Below are 24264 nucleotides of genomic sequence, written 5' to 3' on the forward strand. Positions count from 1 at the left end.
TTGGGATTTGGTGGCTGTATGTGTGTGGGCTGGATCCCTAGGTAGGACAGGCTCTGGATGGCCTTTCCTTCAGTCTCTGCTCCAAACTTTGACTCTGTATCTCCTCCTATGAATATTTTTGTTCCCCTTCTAAAAAGGACTGCTGCATCACACTTCGATCATCCTTCTTCTTTAGCTTCATGTGGTCTGTGGATTGTATCTTGTGTACCCCATTTTTAATAGGGTTATTTGATTCTCTGAAATCTAACTTCTTGAGTTCTTTGTATATATTGGATATTAGCCCTCTATCAGATGTAGGATTGGTAAATATCTTTTCTCAATCTGTTGGTTGCTATTTTGTCCTAATGACAGTGTCCTTTGCCTTGTAGAAACTTTGCAATTTTATGAGGTCCCATTTGTCCATTCTTGATCTTAGAACATAAGCCATTGGTGTGCTGTTCAGTGAACTTTTCTCCAGTGCCCATGTGTTCGAGGCTCTGCCCCACTGTCTCTTCTATTAATTTCAGTGTATCTGGTTTTATGTGGTCATCCTTGATCCACTTGGACTTGAGCTTTTACAAGATCGATTTGCATTCTTCTACATGCTGAGCTCCAGTTGAACCAGCACCATTTGTTGAAAATGCTGTCTGTTTTTCACTGGATGTTTTTAGCTCCTTTGTCAAAGATCAAGTGACCATAGGTGTTCATTTCTGGGTCTTCAATTCTATTCCATTAATCTACCTCCCTGTCTCTGCACCAATACGACAGTTGTTATCACTATTGCTCTGTAATACAGCTGGAGGTTAGGGATGGTGATTCCCCCAGAAGTTCTTTTATTGTTGAGAATAGTTTTCAATATCCTGGTTTTTTGTTATTCCAGATGAATTTGCCAATTGCTCTTTCTAACTCTATGAAGCTAGATGAGTGCTGCAAAGTTCACTGAAGCTGGTCTGGCAGCTGCGGCATGGAGCTGCTAATCCAGGCATCTGAGGGAGCAGTAGGAATTACATGATGCTTGTACCTTACAAATCATTTTGCATGGCTTGTGTAATAAATGCTCAGAAATGTTGAAAGCAACAAACCATTTCTCTTTGTCCAACCAACAGTGGACAAATGTAAGGCAACTTCTATAAAGCCAATCTCCAAGGACAAACTAATAGCTACGAGTAGTAAGTATCTGTTAAGAAAAATGTTGAGTAAACTTCAGGGAGTTGCGTTCTGTTTCCCTCTTTGGGCTTCATCTAGCAGACTTTCCATGTTAGTTTGAAAGTCAGATTTTCCTAGATATGAGACTCAGAGGTAATAACCAGACTTTAGCCAAAGTAGGTAACTTTAAAGCATATTCTTAATTCTCTGAAAAGAATTAATGACTTATTTTTATTTTAATGTTATTTATAATAAAGTTTTAAAGGTAAATTATGATACATATTGTTTTTCAAAGTATGACTCTAACCTATTTTATACTAATAGCCTGAGATATTATTTATCTTCTTAGAATGTGTTCATTTAAACATATTCTATGCTTAAACCCAACAGTTTGTAGTTTTATATAGATAAATTTTTATTCAAAGAATGATTTCATGTTAAGATTAGTTTTTCAGGATTGCTTTTATTTTTATTTATTATTTTTGTGTGTGGTATATAGGGGAGTGCTTGTGCATGAACCTGAAGGGACATGTGTTTTTAGACATGCATGGAGAGTCAGAACAGGACATCCAGTGTCCTCTTCTATAGGTGCTACCTGTGTCATTGCCCTGAATCAGCTGCTCTTGAGGAACCAAACTTCCACTTGGTGCCAAGGTGTGCTAGTCTGCCTCTGCCCTCCAGCGCTCAGGACACAGACATGCTCAGCCAACCCTGGCTGATCCATGGATGCTGGAGACCAAACTCAGGGCTCATGCTTGTAGAACTGAGCTCTTTCCCCGGCGTGACTTTTAGAGGCAAAATGAGATTTATTTTTTAATTTCCTCATGGTACTAAAGAGTTGGCTCATCAGTTAATAATACTTGTTGCTCCTACAAAAGGCCTGAGTTTGGTTTCCCAAACCCTGTGGCAACTCACAACCACCCATACCTCCACTTCCATGGGATCTCAGGCCCTCTTCTGACCTCTGCATGCAGTAGGCACACATGGTACATATGCAGAAATTCAGGCAAAATGTTCATATGAATTAAACAAATAATTGGAAGTTTTCTTAAGTGTGATTTTTTTTTTACTTTTGTGTTCCTATTTCATAAAATACAGCACAGTTTCTTTTTAAAAAATGTTAGCAATTACTGGACCTTTAATAGAATGATGAAATCTAAATTAATACCTGAAGTTGTGTGTAAATGAATGTCTCTAATATTTTGTTATGGAAGGTCTATGTTTATTTATAAACCAGAGAAAGCCAGAAAAAGGCTCAAACAGAAAGGAGTTGCAGAGAAACCTGTCACTGCCCATCATATTTATATAGAGAAATAATTGGCTTTCGTTAGTTTTGTTGACCTGAGACAGTGAATAATAAGGATCAATCCTAGTATAAATATATATGAGTATCTTTTAAATTAATGAGCTGTGTTCTCTTCAGAACTGAATACTGGTAAAGAATTGAGAACAAATCCTTTTCAGGTTGATCAATAATGTGTGGCCTAAGGAAAGTAAACAGAAAATTACCAGCATAACATGATGTGCAGAAAAGTGTTTTCCTGAGGCTGGAAAATGGCTCCAGGGTTAAAAGCATTTGCTGCTCTTGCAGAGGACGTGGGTTCGGTGCTGCACCTAAATGGCAGCTAACTCCAATTCCAGGGCGCTCTACTCCATCTTCTGCCTTTCACCAGCTCTGCACAACCAGACACACAAAAGAATATACATGTTTTTCTTTTTTTTCAAGAGTTACTTAATAACAAAAAGAACATAGAAACTTATTTTTAACAGTTTTCCACTGATCCAAAATTAAAATCGTCAAAAGTACGAATGTTGCCTTAGTTCCTAGACTTCTGCTTCAGTCCTTAATGTCATGTTTTTTTCCATCTTGTAGCTTTTGCTAAGTTTTTAGCTTTATTTTTCACTTTCTTAAAGTCCTTCAACTCTACCTAAAAATTAATAAAGTACCAGAAATCCTCACCTTAGTCACTGTTCTCTCCTTTGATATCACTGTGAGCTGCTCATTCTCATTAGCATTTAGTTTTCTAAACTTTCCTACTATCATAGCTTCCCCTTTCTTTCCTTCAAAGCCCTTGCTTAGCTCCTTGGAAACTGAAATATCTCTAGTTGAATAGGTTTTTTTTTTCCTTCAAAGTCAGTGTACTTTCAAAACTATCAACTCATATCCCTTTTTAAAAATTTATTCCAAATGTCATTTTTGCAACTTTTGACTACTTGCATGAACAATATTCGTCTTTCGCCTTCTGTAGAATTTACCACTATTGTGGTTTTCAAGTCTCTGAAAACCTGTTTCTCTTCCCTATAGTCATATCTGTTCTTCCTACCCTTATGTGTTCATTGAGCTGTCTTCTGGACCTTTCGCATCTCTCTTCTTTATACTGTTAGCTGGCCTGCTTCAGCCATCCTCCTGTCTTCATGTGGCCCTTTTTGTTTAAATATTTATTGACTCATCTTTTTAGCCTGGACTAGTGCCCTAAACATTTGACCTGAGAGTCCAGTCCAGCTTCCTCCAGGACCTCTCGGTCAGGAGATGACATCAGTTCCAGTGTTATTTCCTAACTCCACTCCTTGAGCAAATACTTTGTCCTCTAGAAACATAAAGCATTTATAAGATACGAACTTCCCTATGGCACTGTGTAGTGTGGCCAAGCCACACTATTCATCTTTGAACTATGCCATGCTCTCTTGCTTTTGTGTCATTATTTATAATATTCTCTTCGCTGTGTGTCACCATTCTTACCCATGGTTCAAAACATATGTTCATTAAGCTTTGTTGATCTCTTATTTTCAAGTCTCCCAGCAGTAAAATCTTTTTAGTGCTGAGTCCTGTGTCTTCCCTCTGAGTGTTTCTCAGAGGAAACTTGGACTGAAACTCTAAGTGTTTCAGTCACTTACTGCTCTATATAATGCTCTATATAATGACTCTTTGGTCCTCTTTTTGTTCCCTCACTGCAGAGCCACAACTACCAGCAGCCCAAATGGAGTCTACACACATTAGAGAAAGACGTTCTTCTGCATAGATTGTTAGCAATAAACATTTGCTTCCAATAGGCTGACTAGAGAAAACTGTTTGAGTGGAGAAAAAACAAATCAAAACATTGTTTGTTCCCTTCAGTTTCAGCCCCCTTGTGCAGGAATGTGGAGCACAGGCACCAGTTCAACCCCCACTCATTCCCTTGGGACCTGACATCAAGTAGGTGCATGTGAGGTATTAGCTACAGGAACCAGTTAATTTGCGCCAAGATGTTTACTGTAGTTGAAATTAGCTGAATCAAGAAATGTTTTATGGCCAATTATTCAAGGGAGAACAGAGAAAATTAGGTCATGTCTCTAAGGATAATAAAATATTAGCTGATATTAAAAAATGTAATGCTTATAAGATGTCATAATAAAAACATTTTATAATCCTCATTGCTTTGTTCTTAAGTTAATGATGAATGAGAACAATGACACTTATTAAAATTTGAAGATACTAAATGTAGTTTTGTGGGATTTTGGTATTGTGTGTTTTGTGTGTATGTATATACACTTCTGTAAGTTACATGTGCATGCTAGTGCTCATGCATGTATATGCACATAGACCAGAGGCCAAAATCAAGTGCTTCTCTCTACTGCTCTCTACCTTTTTTTTTTTTTTGAGACAGGGTTTCTTACTCTCAGTTCAACTAGGAAGAGTGGCCAATGAGCTCAGGGATCCACTTGTCTCCACCAACCACCAACCCCAGATTTGCACTACCAATGTCCAGCTCACATGTGTGTTCTCAGGTCCTCATACACTTAGCCAACCGTGCCACCTTCTCATCCCAGGTTTTGTCCTTCCTATCTTATCTATCCATAGACCGACCTACCTACCTACCTACCTAGTGAAAGAACACAGAGGGCATCTGGGAAAATGTATCAGTAGAAGAGATGATACTGGCAGTTATCATCTGAGAGTGGCCAGTGTTAGCCGCTGAAAACATGGTGGTCTAGCAACTTGGGAGTCTGAGACCAGAGGATTACCTCATTTCATAGCTTAGGGTCAGCTGGCCAATGGAGGATGGCCACGGCTGAAATGATAGTAAGGAAAGGAAGAAGGAGGCAGAAAGGGGCCCTGAGAATATGTAATAATATTAATCACAAGTTCATTTTACCTCCATTAAGTAACTGTTTATAATCATGATAGAGAGAGGAAATATTTTTCTAATAATTTAAGGAAATGTTTATAAATTCAAAAATATAGAGATAGACTAATTTTAAATAATCATAAGCGTTTGACTAAGGAGTATTCCTTATTTTTTTTACTGATTTAGCCTTTACAAAGGTCTCCTTTTAACGAGGGCATTTATCATCTCAGAGATCAAATACTGGCACTAGACTCTGATCTCTCCAGAAGCCTTTGACTGTGTCTTCAGAAACGAGATACTCACACTAAACCCCCAAGTCTTCTGGTAGAAGAACCTGTGCAGTTTGTGTTCTCATGGTCTGGGATCTCAGTTCTGGGTAGCGCATTTAATAAGAAAAGCATTCCAAGCTGTAATTCTGTTCTAGTGAATCTGGGATTTACTCTCTGATTTCAGCCTGTACAGCTTCTAAGATATGTAACCGCCAGGCTCGGTTCTGCCTCAAGGTACATGGCTTGGTCCATCACCCTTATGCCTAGATCATTCATTGTGGGTGACTTGGTTTCATTATTCGGGGTTCAGCTCAATTAACCCCTCCTCAGAGACATCTCCCTCAATTTTCACCTAAACCTTCTAGACCATCATTATCTATTTTATGTGTATTTTTCCTCATCACTTACCACTAGTCGACATGATCATTTGTTTATATCTTACCCCATGGAATCATAAATGAAAGTGCCATGTGTCCCCTGCCACATCTCCCATGCAGAGCTCAAAGTTACCACACAACAGTTACAAAATAGATTTTAAGGGGATGATCAGTCCAATAATATAAATCTTAAACTTTAAGCTTCTGTCATGACTAAAATCAAAGACTTACTATGAGAAATTTTCGATATACTTCAGAGAGGTTTCCTTCAATGCTTGACTTTATCAGGGTTTCTGGACATGTTGAAAGTTGAAACCAAGAATGTGTGTGTTCTTGTTTTCTTTTATTTTTGAGATCCTAATACAATTATAAATCATTTCTCCTCCCTGTTCTCTCTTTAGACCTTTCCACATACCCCCACTTGGTCTCTTTTACCTTTATGTCTGCTTTTTCATTAATTATTATTACATGTGCTTACACATGTATCTATATAGTATATTCCTCACTCTAGCTGTTCAGTATGTGTAAAGTCACTCACACACTGTCAGAGTTGACTGTTTGATACTGGATAGTCAATCGATGTGCTCCTGGCCTCAACCCTAAACAAGGAAGCCACAGCAACTAAGGAATGCTTCAAGTAGAAGACATAGTTTTCACCAAAGAAAAGGTCTTTTTTTCTACAGAAGTTTTAGTGTATTGAAATTTTGCATACAGCTTAGCTGTTGGGAAAGGAATTTCAGGAATTCTGGGAGTCACATGTGTCCCGTAGTTGATCTCAAGTAAACTATTCTGAGACCACTGAGCATTTCTTCTTGCCATGAGACTCAAGACTTGAACCCTTAAAAGATTTATCACTAATGACCATAATCAAGACAGATTTTTTTGACCAAAAATCTTTGCTCCTTAGCTCAATGCTCTTGCCCAACCTCGGGACATGCACTTTCAGGAACACACACATATCCCTCAGAGCACTGAGCATTCTGTACTACTGCATTGTATAACTTTGATATAACATGTTCATACCTAGGACATCCGACAATATAAAGATCTTAAATCTTAAGCTTCTATCATAAGTGAGATGAAAGAATTACTATGAGAAATTTAGTTTTCCATATGCATTAGAGAGATTTTCTTTAATACTTGATTCCACCTGGCTGGATTGGCATTAGAGTGGATTTCTCTTTTCACCCTGCCAGCATTCTTACACAGCCAGCAAACAGTATCACCATCCATATTACCACACTGGTGATAATGAGCACTCCTCAGCACTGTCTAGTGAATGATTACCACTGTGTTTGCTTAGGTGATCATTTGGGCTATAGAGAAGTAAAGCTTATTAAATAGTCAATTAACCAACTTTTAAGTTGCGCGTGCTTGGAAAGAAACAGATAATTCAGTGGGTTTTTTTTTTAAATAAGAAAACTTTATGCAGATGCAGGATATTTTGTTCTTATATTTTTCCATGCAAGTTAGAAGCTAGAATAAACAGAATATAAAATAGAAACAGAAAATATAAAATATATAACAGAATATAAAGTAAAAACACTTTAAGAATGAAATATCTACCCAGCAGCTGCCAAGACTGCAGTTAACTGGACTTATAGGAACTGAGAAGATGGCTTAGTGGGTGAAACGCTTGCTGTGCATGCATGAGGTGCATGAGGCGCTGACTCTGGATGCTCAGCGCACGTACAAGCTGGGCACAGCAGCCTACACAAGCAGTCCTAAAGCCGATGGGCAGAGGCTTGCCCAGCCAGCCTCTCTCATGAATCCCTCAGCTCTTTGTTCAGTAAGAGACACTGCCTCAAAAAGTAAGAGGGGGAGCAATAGAGAAGACAGCACCACCTCACTGATGTTGACCCCTGGCCTTGCTGCATGGATACATGGACACATGCACTAGTCCTAACAGTTCATCTCTTTGCACATAAAACCTAGGAACAAAACAGTGGGAAGACAGCTGTGCCTTGCCAGGTGATAGTGCTTGGGAGGTTAGCTAATCCCACTTGCATTTTGTTCACTGGTGTCTTTGCCCTACTGCCCTTTCTACACTCCATAGTTTCTGCTGCTGGCCTTTCTGTAAAATGCACTCACTAAGTCTTCAAGTTTCTCCTCAAGTCTCTGAAATACACATGATAAGATATTTGTCCACATTGGAAAATATTTTATTCACAGTGCTGTTACATGGTCCTGTTCTTACAAATGCTAATTCTGAGACTAAGCCACTTAGCTGCATTCTTTAAACTTATCAATTGATATATTTGAATTAATGTACTCATAAACTTTTTATTGTATGGATGCCTTTGGACAATATTTACAAGTACTTTGTGAGGAAGACATATTACTTTCCTCCAATAATACTAGATTTGACTTTTAATTTTGTTTTAGGGTGCATCTTAACTATAATTTCATTGTGAAATTGATCATTTCCATTGGCAATGTTATATTCCATACCTTAAAACTACAGAGTATGTAAAGTTTGTATTTTCCAAAACCAAAACTTAGAAAAAACAAATTCATATTTAGAAATATGGAAACTTTGCCTGGAATTAAGCACCCTGCAATTAATCATTACAGTTTATTAATACCACAGGAATAGCTAGAAAGCCATAGTCTTTAATTCATGGGTTGAATAAAGGCTCAATGCTTTTGCACTTATGTGAAGAAAATTTACTGTTTGTCCTTGCTTGCTCTTTTCTTATGCCTTTTCTGACTTATTTTATTTTTGTTGCTGCTGATTCTTTTTGTTTATTCTGGAAAAAACCAGAATAGAAAAAAGTGGACATTAAAAATATTGCTGGAAAAATGTAATATTTTTAGTATAATGGCATTATATACATATGTGTTTCCTATATTTTCATATGCATGAATATTTTGCTATGTATTTATGTTTTCTACTAAAATAACTACTCTGTAATATAATTCGGTTTATTTTTACACTCTCAGTGTTTCCTATTATGTACCTAATTGGTTCATCAGCTCACAAAACCAGACTTTCGAAACTGACTGATTTAGCTGCTCCATGTTTCATATCCTGTTGCTATAATAAAAATATCCTAACAAAAGCAGCTCAGGGGTGAAAGGCTGTAGTCCCTTGTAGTGAAGAAGTCAAGGGTAAGGACCCCAACAGCTAGTCAAGACAGAGAAAGGGAGGTAGGAAGGGAGAGAGGGAGGTTGGGTCCATGTGTGTTGTACCTAGCCCATGCTCTCCTTTCTGCATAGTCTAGGACCCAGACACAGACAATGCACAACTTTAATCAGATTCCTTCCACATGACTTATTGTAATCAGGACAGTCCCCACAGAGATACCCCAGACCAAGCTCATCTAGAAAACCCTAATTGACATTGCCTACCAGGGCTTAAATTTGCTTGTCCTCTATTGTAGGGTAAATCCCTATATAATATATCTTCCAACAGAAGGAAGCTACAAATTTCTGCTTCCCATCTCCCAGCAAGCATGTATTTAAGTTAATAAATATTTGTTAATATACACACTTTCCAAAGTATTTTCCATTATTGATGAACTAGACATTAATAGATTTGATCCTTTTATTTCTTTGTTTCCATTGGGTATTTTTTACATTGTTAATTTTATAATAAATATAATCGCAGCTAAAGCTGCATCCCTTGTTGAGTTTTACCTTGGCTTAAATCCTAAAAGTTTAATTTATATGCTTTTATAAAATGTTTAACACATCTTGCCAAATTTCTCTTCAGAAATATATCATTGAGCCAGATACAGTGTCGATATACCTCTAAAATACCAGGTTAAGCCAGTGCTATATCACCAAGACATTGTTGCAAAAGCATGAAACAAACATAGAAACACCAAACAAACTACTAGAAAACAAGTGAAAGCCTCACTGAAGTACACACAGTGGGTGCTAAAATTTATCACATTTCAGACCCTTAAGAACTTATTCTCTGGAGTAATTTCTAGTGTGACAGGACTATTTTCCTAACTACAGTTAGAGCTCTGAAGAGTTCCCAAGTGAAGCATTTGTTTGGTTGGTTTAGTTTAGATGATCCCTAGTGAGGGAAGGACAGGAATCCTACCGCCCACTTCCTCCTCCAGACGTGAGTGGGAGGGAAGTGGTGCTCCTCTGAGCCCTGGTTAGTACAGCATGGAGAGCACACTCATTTCATAACAGTCAACTTACTCCCAACTGTAGACATCCAAAGTTAGGTTAAAGTGAATGCACCTATCTATATATAACTATAGTAACACCACGCTATTTATCTACAGAGTGCTTTAATAGCTAGCTTCCACTATCATTTTTTATTTTGATTATGGCCTCTGTATCCAACTATGTAAATTAATAAGAAGAACCATGAGCTGTAATAGGAAATACTGTGTGTGTCTGACTTGCTTTTGTAGGTAGATTAGGTAGCCCTTCAGTCAGATACACTGCTGACCCCGACCCATGCATCTGCAGTGCTGTTTCCTCTTAACAAAACTTTCACCTTTCTGGGGTTTCTTTTTCTCCTGGGAGCATGCTGCAAAACTCAGATGGTAAACCTGTGTGCTTATTCACCCTGAACCTGTGAGCTATCCAGAAAGAAAGATGTTCATAGATCCAGATAGTCTACTTCAGAAGGCTTCACACAGCTTTACTGAATAATACATTTTGAAGGGCTTTAACCTCTCCATATCCCCAAATATTATAATTTTCATTTATCAGCTTTTTCCTACAAATTACTTAAAATAAGTATTATTGTTTTATAAATGATAAAGCTAAGGCTCATTGTAGAAACAATCGTTCTTCATAATGTGTCTGAGAGGGCACAGCAGTCGGATTCAACTGTGTGACTGCCTCCCACGGAGCTGTACTCTATTTTCTCTTATTTATTAAGAGAACAAATTTTGTTTGTGTAGGGTACTGTAAAAATAAAAACACTGATATTTTTCTCTGCCTCTTTCTCATTAAAATTAATATAAAGGATAAAATAGTTCGATGTAGTTTTAAATTTTCATACTGGCCTTTTCCCTTTTAAATACTTGGCGATATTTTCATCTGTTGGGTTTTTATTCCTTTCTTTTATCATCCATGTGCTGAACATTCCCATTTATTCATTACCAGGACCAAAGTAAAGCACAATCGATGACTCTCCAATACCAAATCAAAATGATGACGCCTACCTAAGTTTCCCAATCCCTGCACGGGCTGCGTCCTTCACACAGCCCCGGATTTACAAGGAGCAACTGGGGAGCATGCGCGCAGACTTTTCATCCCCTCTGCCGCCTACCAGTGCCCAGGAGCTCAGAAACTCCAGAGGCCCGTCTTCAATTTATTCCCTTTGGGCTATTAGCAGAAAAAGCCTTGCCTGCTCCCATGTTTCAGTGGTTCATCAATTGCTTTCTAATTCTGTCTAAACATGTGAGGGAAGTCTTTATTTTTGAAAACTTGAACTAAGACAATAATTCAAAAATTAAGTAAAGAAAAACAACTTTTTAATGATTAAAACTAACGAAAATAGCCCTCTTAGAAAATTTAACCATTATTAAGTAAGCCTTCTTAAAGTACATGTGGCCTTGCTGTAAGGCACACCCTTAAGTAAGCTTGCCCATGGTTTTCATCCATGACCATTGCCCCAAGAGTAGAAATTGTGATCTCCAGGCTGGCCTAGAATTTACAGAGATCATCGTGCCTCCTGGGTGCCAGGACTAAAGGCGGGCACCACCATGCCTGGCGAGTCTGACATTTTGGATAGCAGAGTATGTATTACAGTGGTCTGGATAGTGAATAAGACATATTTGAGATTATACTACTTGAAAAACTTTAAATCCTAAAAATGCATTCCAAAAATGATACAATTTGATTGTTGTGCTCCTGATGCTTCTTCTAAAATACCTCTTCTGTCTTTCCCTTGCCGCTCTCGTCTTCATTTGTAATGGTCCACCGGCTGACAGTGTCTTTACGTCCAAAATGCAAAGCAGACAGATGGGTGTGTCGGGGAAGAGCATGGCCAAAAGCACCAGCATCAGTGGAGACATGTGCTCACTGGAGAAGAATGATGGCAGCCAGTCGGACACTGCAGTGGGCGCCCTGGGCACCAGTGGCAAGAAGCGGCGATCTAGCATTGGGGCCAAAATGGTAGCTATTGTTGGTCTCTCACGGAAAAGTCGCAGTGCCTCCCAACTCAGCCAAACCGGTAGGAATTTTTATGTTACTCTTGACTTAGTATTTGAGTTGTTGTTACAATATGCATTTCTTTTCATGTCATTTTATCACAGTAATGTGTGGATGGTGACATCGTCCAGAGGAAAAGGACGGTTTTAGACTAGTACATCCCTTTGAAATGTAACAATGATTTTTTTTTTGCAGTGATCAAACAGCCTGCTTCAAAGTGAACTTTGGCTACTGTTGAAAATGTGTGTCTTTGCTCTCCAGGGGAGAAGCCAGGCCACTAACTACTGCTGCTGATGCCTGGGAGGCAGCTTTGATCTGCAGGCTTTTGCTTTCCCCTAGGTTCCTCACCATGGAGCTTGCTTGCCACATTAATTTTCATTCCCAGCAATTTGCAATGGAGATGATACCTCATATTTTGTGTTTATTGCTGACAACCTAACTTTCTTTTCAGTTTGTAAGCAACATTTACCACCAGTACTATCGGTTTCCTCACTAAGTCTTCATTTCCTCGTGAAAACTTCGAGCTCCAGTATTCTTCAGCTGCTGGGACGAAAAAGTTTTTTTTCTGCTGACAGTGAAGATATTCGTGGCTTTGCTACTTTAAAATTCAGTTTCTAATTACATCTGCAAAAATAAATTATATACAACACTCCTACTCAGAAAAGCCACTGTTAGCAATTAAGAAATTTGTGAGTCAAAGCAGTGCCTTTTTTTTCAAATAGATGTTGCTAATTAAACTTTAAAACCCTAGTATCTTGAAAATAATAGCATATCTTCTACTTAAACAAAGGCATGTAATATGGTGTTCTTTTATAGCGAAATAAATTATAGGCAACTGGATTAAATCTAATTTCTGTTTGGATGCTAGGGGTTTTTATAGGCAATCAGAGTGTATATCTACAGCACAAAATAATTTAAGCGTGTATCAACTCATGGACCCGGCTAATCTCGGTTTTGCAAATACTTTTCAAACCATATTGAAATAGTTATTTGATAATATTCTTTAAATTCTGGTTAAATATTTTATATTGATGTAGATTTTGTCACTGTAAATTTTTGTTTGGTGTTTTAAAATGCTATTTCTAATTTTTATATAGAAACAACTTTAATTCAGATGCACAAATTAACTTTCAGTTATTTCAAAAATAGCTAATATTTACACATAATTAAATGCTGTCTTGGCATAACTGATGTTGGGATTTTGATTGACAGATGTTTTTGTACTTTCTAGCAATTAAAACTTTATTGAAAATGTGCAAACATCTGTAAATCTGAAATAGTCTATGTTTTAATAAAATAGTCTGTTTTAAAAAGAATTAGAAATGCACAAAAAAAGAGTGAAAAAAAGCAGATCTCTGGCTATTGAACTGGATGAGGACAGAAGCAAATCAGTCCTTGCACTGCAGAAAATCAGGGCAGCAGTGAGCTGGGCATTCCAAACAGGCCTCGGAAGACCTTATGGATGGAAGTGCTGTGGGTGTTTAACTCAGTGGAAACATTAAGCAGTGCATACACTTTTTGAAATATCACATTCAGGTAATGTGAAATTTTTATTTTTATATGTGTCAGTAAAAAATACTTATTTTTAATTTCAAAGTGAAAAGTAAGACTAAAATTAGATAATATCTGGTATTAACCTATATAATAAATTTCACTTAATGAAATTTTTGGCAAATATTGAGCACTTATATATCAGATGCATCAAGCACAAAGACAAGCAAAACTCAATTAGTCTCTCAAGAGATTTAAAACAGTCAGAGACAAATATTTCATACGTTGCTCCTAGAGCTATGTCGGTGGCAGAACACTCACATACTGACCACTGTCAACATGAGGAAATAAGAGGGTGGCTCAAAGGGGTTGGGGATTTAGCTCAGTGCTAGAGCGCTTGCCTAGCAAGCGCAAGGCCCTGGGTTCGGTCCCCAGCTCCGGAAAAAAAAAAAAAGAGGGTGGCTCAAAGTGTCCTCCAGATTCCTTTATGCACGTATCAGCAGGTATATCACCATGCTCTTGACACACATTGTAGGCATAAGAGAAGTGTGTGGGGAGGGACAAGGAGGAGAGTCTGATTCAGAACAGCATGAATTGGTATCTGTGGGAATCCCCAGTGCAGATACCCCAAACATATTCAACTAAACCCGTCTACTTCTTGACAGAAGTATGAGAGTTACAAAGTTCAGACTGTGCTTCAAACTGAAATAGTGTAAGAAGAGCACTATGGACAGAGCAGTGAGTGGAGGCAGTTCTCTGGAGGATCGAGTGTGAGGGCTGGTTCAGGAAGGAGGGTGCAGAGAGGAGACATGGTTTTGATGAGTAGTCATGGGTTTTATCTCTGCAGATGCTGGGATCTTGGTGAACTTTTAAAATGTTCCCTGCTATGTAGCCTTTTTCTATGTATTAGAGAGCAGAAAATAAGACCTCTTTATCATTGTTTTCATTAATTATTCAGAAGTACTATACTGTAAAAGTTGTAATCATGTTTAAAATTGGCAATTATTCCTAAGCACCAACTTTGTAGTTTTTGCCTAGTAGCAACAGAATTTAGGTCATCTATGTTCAACTACAGAAAAACTAAGAGAATTTATAATATATATATATGTATATATATACATACATATATGTATATATATATATATTACACAAACAAGCGTGTGTGTGTGTGTGTGTGTGTGTGTGTGTGTGTGTTGTGTGCACGTGAGTGAGTAAAACAGGTCCTTCTTTTCCTAATAACCAGTTGAGTCCCATCAGTGTTGCCCATGTATTCATGGGTGGGTGACTTTCCATTGGATTGTGGATTACCTAACAGTGGCCACGCTCTCTAAATGTCGCTCTTTCCTCTGAGGTAGGGGTGGGTTAATATATATCAAATGTTTCCTCATTACCGTCTCATCTAGTGGTGTCTTATTGGTACTGCTTGTGCAGAGAATAAAACTCTTTAAAGTTAGCTGGTTGGTGGTGGCTCACACCTACACTCAGGAAGCAGAGACAGGCCGATCTCTGGAGTTTGAGGCCAGCCTGGTCTACAAAGTGAGTTCCAGGACAGCCAGGGCTACACAGAGAAACCCAGTTTGAAAAATAAAAAAAAATTTCATTTTGTTTGTTTTCTTGTCACAAATTGAATCATGGGTGCTAAGATTCTTTCTGCAATTTAGATACATATTTTTATAACATCTGAAAAAGACTTTTTGCAACTAATGTTAACATATTTCAGAATTCATGATGTAGAACATAGGTACCAACATTGGGGAAGAGGTCATTTTTGACTACTACTATAAATAATAGTAAAGGAGGATGGAAAGGATGAGAAATTCAAAATGCTATAATGCAGTTTTTAAGCCACTATATCTTATATACTTTCTTGGTGACAGTGCAAGAAGAAATGAAAGTCAACTTTTACAATTTGCATGTTTTGTACTAAAGAGCACATTCTGTTACTAAGATTTAGACATTTCCTAACATGTTTACTAGTTATTAAAATACATGACTAATCATAGTAATAATTTATTATTTTTTACATCCTTAAGTTTCTAAATCATCACACCATTTTGGACATCAAAAGCTTCACGGAACACAGATCTTACTCGAGTTAGCCTTTTTGATGTGACTCCGTGTCATCTACGTGCTTTGTAATTAGCTCTTCTCATATCAGCAGAGAGAAAACTTCCTTTCAAAGAAAAACTTCCTCAGGGCAAGACTTTTAATATAGGCTTAACTTAATTTAATTGGTTACAAATTTGAGGTATAAATAGCCCAAAGCAACTGTTGATGGGAATATTCAACAGTTGATGAGTAAATGTAAGCCTAAGTAAGTACACTGCAAAGAGTATGTTTCCGATCCAAGAAACTCATACAAAGACATCTCTTAATTTCTTTGGAACCAAATGCTTTAAGGTTTTCTGAATGTCAGGCTCTCAACAGAAATGCAGTTCTAAGATCAAGGCCATTTGAAATAAAACTCTCATACAGTTTAGTAGGCACAGAGCTGCTACACGCCTTTTGTTCTTCTCTTCGTTTGACTCTTGCTTTAGTTGACTACTGTGATGACTTCCACAGACATCTGCTGGGAAATTAACACGTTGTAAACAAATAGTCCAACTGTGAACAGTGCCGAGGAAGGACTGTGTGGATGACTTTCCACCGTGTATGGAAACGGACTGCTAGCTCTTCATCCCCAGGGCATGGATTCCAGCTGCATCACAGGCTTCATAGAACAAGCAACACTATCACAGATGCAGTCCTCTTGCGCAGTTCTAAGTGAACATCCTTGTAACATTCTACTTCATGATAAATGGGGGTTTCTCATTAAAACTTACTACCTTGTAAATTTTAAAATGATTCAGTGACTAGTTTTATTCTAAGAGAAGTGGGATTTTTAATTGAAACTGTTACTACTTTGGAGTTTTAAAATTATTCAGTGAATATCTATTGAGGTCTAGTACTTAACAAACAATTTAATATGTGCTCACTTGAGTCCTCTTTGTGTGATATGTATGTTCCAGTGGGATAGACATTCTTTAACAAATAAGGTGTAATTCGTCAAAATTCCAAAGCTTGCCCTAAAGAGTTCATTACAGAGGATACTAGCGTAGCCTGTGCCCTATTCTATCATCGAAGTCAAATAACTTTTGGAGTCAATTTGTATGCTTTATATGCTAGAGGGGAAAAGGCAACCAATTGTAGTTTAATCGAGATATGTGTTATAGATTACAACATTGGCAAAGCAGCATCTAGCATGCTTCTCTTTAGCGTTTGAGTTAGGAAGTAAGTGAATGATGTGGTTTGGGTACTTTTATTCCTAAGAGTAACTTTGTTCTTCCTTGTGTTGTCTGATATATGCAAAATTCACTTCTTTTACTGGCAGCTTTATACTTGCTTAGGAAGATCAATCTAGAAAGAGCTCATAAGGAGGTCTGAGCAGGGATGAAGCATCATGGTGATGAGGAAATTGACAGTTCAGTACCAGTGCAGTGTCCTACCAGGCCATACTACAAAGGTCCATGGAAATGCAAAGAGCTCCACAGAGGGCCTCCAGAGGAGAGTCCACAGAGAACAGACAGAGGTGTTTACTGCAACACCTGTCAGCCAAACCCCCCCCTCCAAAAGAAATCTGGTGCTGAAGGTAGGGGGACAGGGGCACAGACCTCCTGTCCCTCGATAGGGAGCTGCCTGATACTGGAAGCGTCTGTCCTGGATCCTCCAGGCTTGGGTGGTTGTTTGGTTGCATTTGTTCTGTTGTTTCTTTCTGTTGTTCCAGCTATAGGGAGAGTGATGCCAGAGTTCCAACTCCTGCAGACCGAGCTCCTTTTCCTTGTCAGTTCAGTTGTGAAATATCTTATTGAAAAACTCTAGACTTACAAAATTCCACTTTAGTGTGGTAAAACAGATTTAACAAAGACTGTGTGTAAGAATTGATCTCAAACATAATATTTATTTGATTTTTTTCATTTGGAAAATTTTCTTCACAAAGATAATGAAATTATATTAAACAAATTAAAGGATCTCTCCTTAAAAACAAAATTCTCAACTTTATAAGCAATGAAAAAGATGCCATTCTTTATAATTAAACACATAGGTACCTATTTTAAGTGTTCAGTCTGGCTTCCTTTCTTAATTACATACTAATATCATGAAAAATAAGAAATGGCTAGACTCGCCTAGCATTTCTCTTCTGGTTATCATATCATGCTGACTCAGGAACAAATGGAAACCTTCCATGATTGGATAGAGCCCTAATGATGTACTAGTATCATGACCACCACCATCAACATCCTCACATTTCCCAGGCCATTGCATATCGTTACTGGTCAAGCTTTAGAGCAAAATGAGTGTGATTAAGTTCTTTCAGACTCTAATCCTATTGAGAGTAGATAGATAGATAGACAGATAGATAGATAGATAGATAGATAGATAGATAGATAGATAGATAGACAGACAGACAGACAGATAGATGTGCATACTGTGTATGTATGTACATATGTACATCCGCAGCTCTAAAGCCTTTGGCATAATGAGGAAACTATACATGAGTATTACATAGGATCTCTTCTTTGTGAATAAAAAGGATATTTAGTGATTGAATGTAAGTTACATAGTTCCCACATAGGTTTCTCAGTGTTTCTGTTCTCTACAGAGATTTTGTACACTTTTGAACTTAAATCTTATTATAAGAGTGATATTTCAGAGACATAAACACATATGAATCTTTCCATAATATCAGAATGTATTGAATACCCACAGATTTACAAGATATAGTGGTTTCATTGGCAAAAGTTTTCTAAATAGTCTGCTTCCCTTGATATCCTTACCTAGGCAAACACAAGTTCTTTTACTCCAATCTTAATTACTAATATTAACCCCCATATCACATGTTATATATAATAAATATATCTATCTATATGAGTATATATGGATACTCGATGGCTTCGAAGACTTTAGAGGCCTCAGTAGAGTTCAAAGATGCCTGGGAAGCAGGAAACCCACAGAAATGCAAAAAGCGTCAGAACGGAGGGATGGAACAGGAGGAGAGGTTTGCTGGAGTAGCAGGTGTAGGGTCAGAGGTGACTTCTGGAAGCAGGACGGGGTAGAGGCTAACGAGGTAAAGGAAGGGAACATGCGAGGCAAAATAATGGGCCAACAGGATAGTCAGTGGCAGTTCACACAACTAAAGTGTCTGAAGGACCTGGGACAGTCAGAAGTTCTCTGCCTCCTGGTCACAGTGCTCTTCACAGTTGTCATTTTGGGGACCAGATGATGAGAGTAGTATCTTCTCCAGGCTGGGCGTCTGGTTCTCCTGTGCAGTTAGGTACACCCATGCATCTCCACAGTTCCAATTTACCTTGGTAAGTGTGTAGTGTAGCGTGCCTTCTACCTTAGGAAGAGCTGCTTCTCCAGCCTATGCCTTATGGGTGCTGCCACACAAATGGCTTCTTCATTTGTGCCACACAGTCCACTCCCCAAATAATAGTCAAATGCCACCTGTGAAATGGAGTCTCTCAGGACAAGGCACACTATGAAAACTACTATGTAACCTAGAGTAGACCTTAATCTCGTCAGTGAAGGGCAAAGCAACACAGTTTCTAGCAGTGTTCTTCTTTTCCATTAGCCAAACTAATGGAACCAACTCTAAAACTTTCATCTACCTAATCTGATGCTTATGTGACTGACATATGTAGGGAAGCAGTGAACTCAACAAGTGTATTCAGTATGGGAAGCCAGCAGCGGCATGAATATGGTTTACTTCTATGAGTTAATATGTTTCAGTGTGATTTATTCATATTAACAACACATTGTCTCTGCTTCTAAATGAGATAACTACATTTTTAAAACGTGAATTGCTTTTCTTGGTTTAATGAAGCAGATGGTAAGAACACTTTGTGTATCTAAAACTGAAGCAAAACAAAACAAGAAAAGGAAACAGCAAATATGACTTCTCACTATCTCATAGTAACATTAATAATAAAACAAATAAGCTAGTTTATTGTTTAATGACGTCTTAAACTAGGAAGTTTCTTCATTTTAAATTTAATAACTATATTCTATGTAGGGGCTACTTCAAGAGGAAGCACACTGTGGTGCTGGAAGGAAGGTGGCCCCTCTAGGGAATGTCTGGTTCCCGTGTGGTGGAACTGTTTGGGAATGATTACAGGGTGTGCCCTTGCTGGGGGTGCTCCAGCACCATGCCTGCCTGCTGCCATGCCCCCCACCATTCCAGTCATGGATCCTCCTCCTCCTCCTCTTGAACCCTGGACTCCCAATTAATGCTTTCTTTTATAAATTGCCTTGAAGAAAGATAAGGAACCCTAACAATGTCTATACAAGCATGTTTAAAATTAGAAGGGGCTAGAGTCTGGATCTGAGACATTGCATAAGCTTTCATTACTGCTTTAACTGATCACTAAAACAAAAAACAAAAATTAGATATTATATTCATTTTTCTAGTATTCCATAATAGGTTTCTGTGACTTTAAAGGAGAGGAAGAAAAAAACATTTTTTTATAAATTTCTCAAACCCAAATCTTCATTATGTAAGACATATTGCCAAATAAGAAAGCAAAATTATGCTTTTTCTATGCTATATTATCTGTGTATATTTTTTGGTTTTAAAACCAGTAATTTATTGTGTTTAAGGTCATTGAAGTATTTAATAAATTAATGTGACACTGGGTTTTTTAGCCAATCTAAGGTCTATTTTTGGCTATTGGTATTTTCAAAGGCATGAGAGGGAAAATGCCAGCATGTTAACCAAGTGACAGGAGCAAGGGTGAAGCTAAGCAATGGCAAGGTGTGGCATTGCCACAGTCCTCCCACTCAAGTGCTTACCTGGGGACATAGGCAGTGTGCAAAATAGAGCAGTGTTTCCTGATGATTGTCTTAGACACATCTGCTCTCTGGATAACACCAGGTGTTAAATGAAAAAGTGGAGTTTCATGGACAGATAGTGAGGAATGGGGGGAGATCAAGCCATGCTAAAATATTGAGAGAAAAAGTTATTATTTCCAAATTTGCATTCAGCATATGACTTCTTAGTGATATATACCTTGGCTTTAGTATCCCTTAGACTATCGGGGGAAGCACCTGAGCCTCCTTGGGTTAACCTTATCTAAAGGATTCACCGTCTTCAGGGTTGCTGTAGGCTGGCAATAAAGCCTTCAATATATGGGCTTGTGGAGTCAATTAGGCTAAAATCCAAACCAATCCCCAGTTTTCAATTATGGCATGTGCCTTTAAGAAAAGACAGAGTGAAGGAAAATAGGCAGGAGGCCTTCATGATGACTGGCACAGCATTATAGGAAGTTGTTTTTTCGTCATAGGATATGAGAGAATTAGACCTCACAGTTCGGGTGCCATGGCAACTGATGCAGTGACGATAAGGAGGACCTCAGTCTTGGCTGCCAAGCAAGATTTCTGCTGTGGTTCTATATCACACATCCTAAGCATAGTCAGACTTCTGCGTCCATTAAAGGTTCTGTCTTTAAAGCAAACTCAAGGTGGCAGCTGAGGCAATGGGTGGGGCAAATGTGTAGAACTAACAGGGAAAACAGCTGTATTACTGTAATACCCACAAACAGTTTTTCTTTTAAAGTCAGTTTTATTTAAGGGAATGTTATCATTATAGTATTAAAACCATAGGGAAAATGACATATCTCAGATACTTCTATATAAATTAAGCCTTTTTTCTTTATTTATTTTAATTATGCATATGTCCATCCAAATGGCTTTGTTTGTAAAAAGAGACTAAAAGAGGCTGCACAATCCTCTGGACCTGGAGTCACAGAAGGTTGTGCTCTACCTAAAGGGATCCTGGAACCAAACTTGAATTCTCGCAAGAGCAGCATATAGTCGTGTTCACTGCGCCATCTCTCCAGTGCCTCACTGAAAACAATATACCTAATTAAAGCTGAAAATAATGATCAAATCTCTAATATGTAAGCAACATTTGTCTAATGTAATTCTGCATTCCTACATTTGGAATCATTTTTCTAGGGGAATATTTATTTGCTTACATATCATTTTATTTCTCCTTAAAAGCTAATGATGTCTTTTTATGCCACATAAAAGACCTACCTCAAGGCAAATGTTGGTATAATAAATGAGGGTGACAGATTAATCTTGAATAGATGTTAACTGACGGACTTTTGCTTACATGTTTGGGTTTTTTTTTCTCCTCCTGCAAATACATATTTTTCTATTTATGGAATGTTGTACTTGAAAGCTATCATTTTTTATCCTGAGAAAAAAAGATATTTAATACATCCTTATTATAGAAATTTTAAGTCCCACAATCCACTATTAATATTTGAGATGTTTCAAAGCTATTTACATGATTTTGTTTGTCTGTTTTTGTCAGTAGAGAAATACTTATACTAGGGTCGAGAGATCACATACATACATGGAGCATGCACACAGAAAGAAAGACCCTCCACAAATCAGAGGCAAGACTCAGGAAGCTGAAGCCCTATCATTCACTTGGTTTTATATGCAAATAAATTTTTGTACTATTCTGCATAATGTTACAACAATAATTATTTTCTTATCACAAACATCTGGCTCTAAAAATCGTCATATGTATATGCACTGTAATTTTCAGAGCATAGTAATTCTTTTAATTATATATATCAATATATTATATGAATAATATATTATCTATATTAACATCTTTTAGAAACAATATTGAGATATAATTTATATAACACATAATTCCTTAAAACTTACAAAACCCAAAAGTTTTTAATATGTTCAGATCATGTGCAACATCTCCACAATTTGAGATTATTGTCATCACATCAAAAAGTACCCCCAAGCCCTGAAGCTGTCTATCCATCTCCCACTCAGTCCTCCTTCTCCACCCTTCAGCAGCTGCCAACCTAGTCAGCATATGTTTGCATTTCTCTGTGCTGGACTTCCATACAGATGCTCGTCTTTTGTGACTGTCTTCTTTCATTTAGAATAATTTTTCTTAAGGTTTACGCATGTTATCTTATGCTTTCACATTTTGTGTGATTGTGGCCTTTTTATGTGTCTGTTGATCTATTGGTGAACGTTTGGGCTGTTTCCATCATTAAACTAGCATGAATAATGCTGGTGTAAAAGTCTGTGCACAAGTGCCTGTGTGCATATCTGTGCAAACATGGGTGGGTTGCAGGATGACATGATAACACTATATTCAGTCATCTGGGGAAATGCTAATGCAATTCTGAACCATTTATCAGAGTGCAAGAAAATATGCATTTATCTTTTGAGACTGAGACCTATTAACTTTTGCTTTATAAATTTGTGATATAATTCAATAAACTTCACATTCCATTTTGATAGTTTCATTAATTTTTAAATATTTTTATCATGAACGATTTTTAGAGTGAAGTAGTAAATATAACTAAGTTCTGTAGACACATATGTCTTCTAAAGCTGAGCTAGAGTTGAAAATGAAAGCAGTGTGGCCACAGTAAAATTTTCCCGTAATGCTGAATGGAAGCCTTAGATCATCTGTACTGACAAAGGAGGAACCATTATCTCCAAAACCAATGGCTGACAGTATGCAGTCAGCGTCATCAATTATAGCCATCTAATTAGAAGAGGCTGTGCTGTGAGATACACAGCGAGTGGTCACTCACAGCCACCCTAAGTAATGGAAAGTGCAATTGTGTGATTTTTCCTTTTTGTAAATATGTATGTATGTATGTATGTTTTCCTATATAGCACATATATTTCTATATAGGTAGTCACAAAAAGTGTCATAAGTATCATAATACTCAAAGGACCACTCTGTTTTCTTGGTGGCATGATAGCTGGGCTAAAGTTAGCCTGTACATGCCAAATTGGGTCATATACTTTTAAAATACAAAGATTCTAGGTGCTATGGAAACTACTAGGTTTCTCTTCCCAACTCCATATTTAATCTGAGTAGCTTGGTACCAGGCTACCTTTAAAGCTATTCAGGAAGACGTTTCTCATTTGAGCTCTTTTTTCTCTTTTCTGATATCTAAAAATAATGTTTTTATTGACTGACATAAAAGATATTTTATGCTTGGTTGATTTTAAATATTCTTTCTGGATTAAATACTTTGACTGATCAGAGATCTAAGTCTCTGATTTCACTTTATCATCAAGGCTTAGAACTCTCTCCAAATAGATCAAAGAAATTTTCAATCCTTATCAGCAGTTGCCGTTGAGGGTTTTTTTTTCTTTTTAGAAGTTTTTATTTTAGTTAATCCTAAAAGGTAAGAGGAAGACATATCCCTAAATAATAAAACGAATGTGATATACTCCCTATAAATTCTTAGTAAATCAAATACTGGGGCTTAGAAATAGTAAATACTAAGGCAATTTCAACTAATTTTCTCACTTTGAAAGCACTGTGTTTGGGAAGTTTTTCAATGTGTATGTCTATTGTGTCATAGTAAGAAGTCAGTTGTCTTAAAAGTGCATTCATATTATCATAAGGAGTTATATTTTGTTTGTCATACAAAAGAAACCATAGGAAAGTTGTGCTCTGTGTAATGCTTTGTTGTTTTACTGATAATACATGGGGCACGCCAATATTACTAACTGACACATGCTCAGACCAGGAGGTTATAAAATAATGTCAGTATTAACCCTGGATTGTAGAAAGTATAACTGCTTTGATTATGTCTTATGCATACGAATAGATGAAAATATGTTCAGAATTACAGCTACATTTTCATTTCACACCAGAAACCTAATTTTAATTCAATAATCCCAAAGGAATAAAGCATGAAATTTTATTTAAGCCATTAGTTA

The 24264-nt window shown here is 37.4% G+C and overlaps 1 protein-coding gene across 49 annotated transcripts in view; it reads left to right on the forward strand.

Annotated features, from left to right (window-relative positions):
• The window catches only part of Rims2 (regulating synaptic membrane exocytosis 2), a 511056-nt gene that overhangs the window by 423998 nt on the left and 62794 nt on the right, over positions 1–24264 (forward strand). For 19 of the 49 annotated variants that reach the window (XM_039078274.2, XM_039078264.2, XM_039078271.2 and 16 more), the window contains 2 exons: positions 4241–4318; positions 11787–12028. The exons of 14 other annotated variants lie outside the window; for them this stretch is intronic. In XM_039078274.2, the coding sequence (XP_038934202.1) occupies positions 4241–4318; positions 11787–12028 (320 nt within the window). 49 annotated transcript variants of the gene reach the window in all.

This window comes from Rattus norvegicus, chromosome 7 (assembly GCF_036323735.1).
Source record: "Rattus norvegicus strain BN/NHsdMcwi chromosome 7, GRCr8, whole genome shotgun sequence".
NCBI classification, from domain to species: Eukaryota; Metazoa; Chordata; class Mammalia; order Rodentia; family Muridae; genus Rattus; species Rattus norvegicus.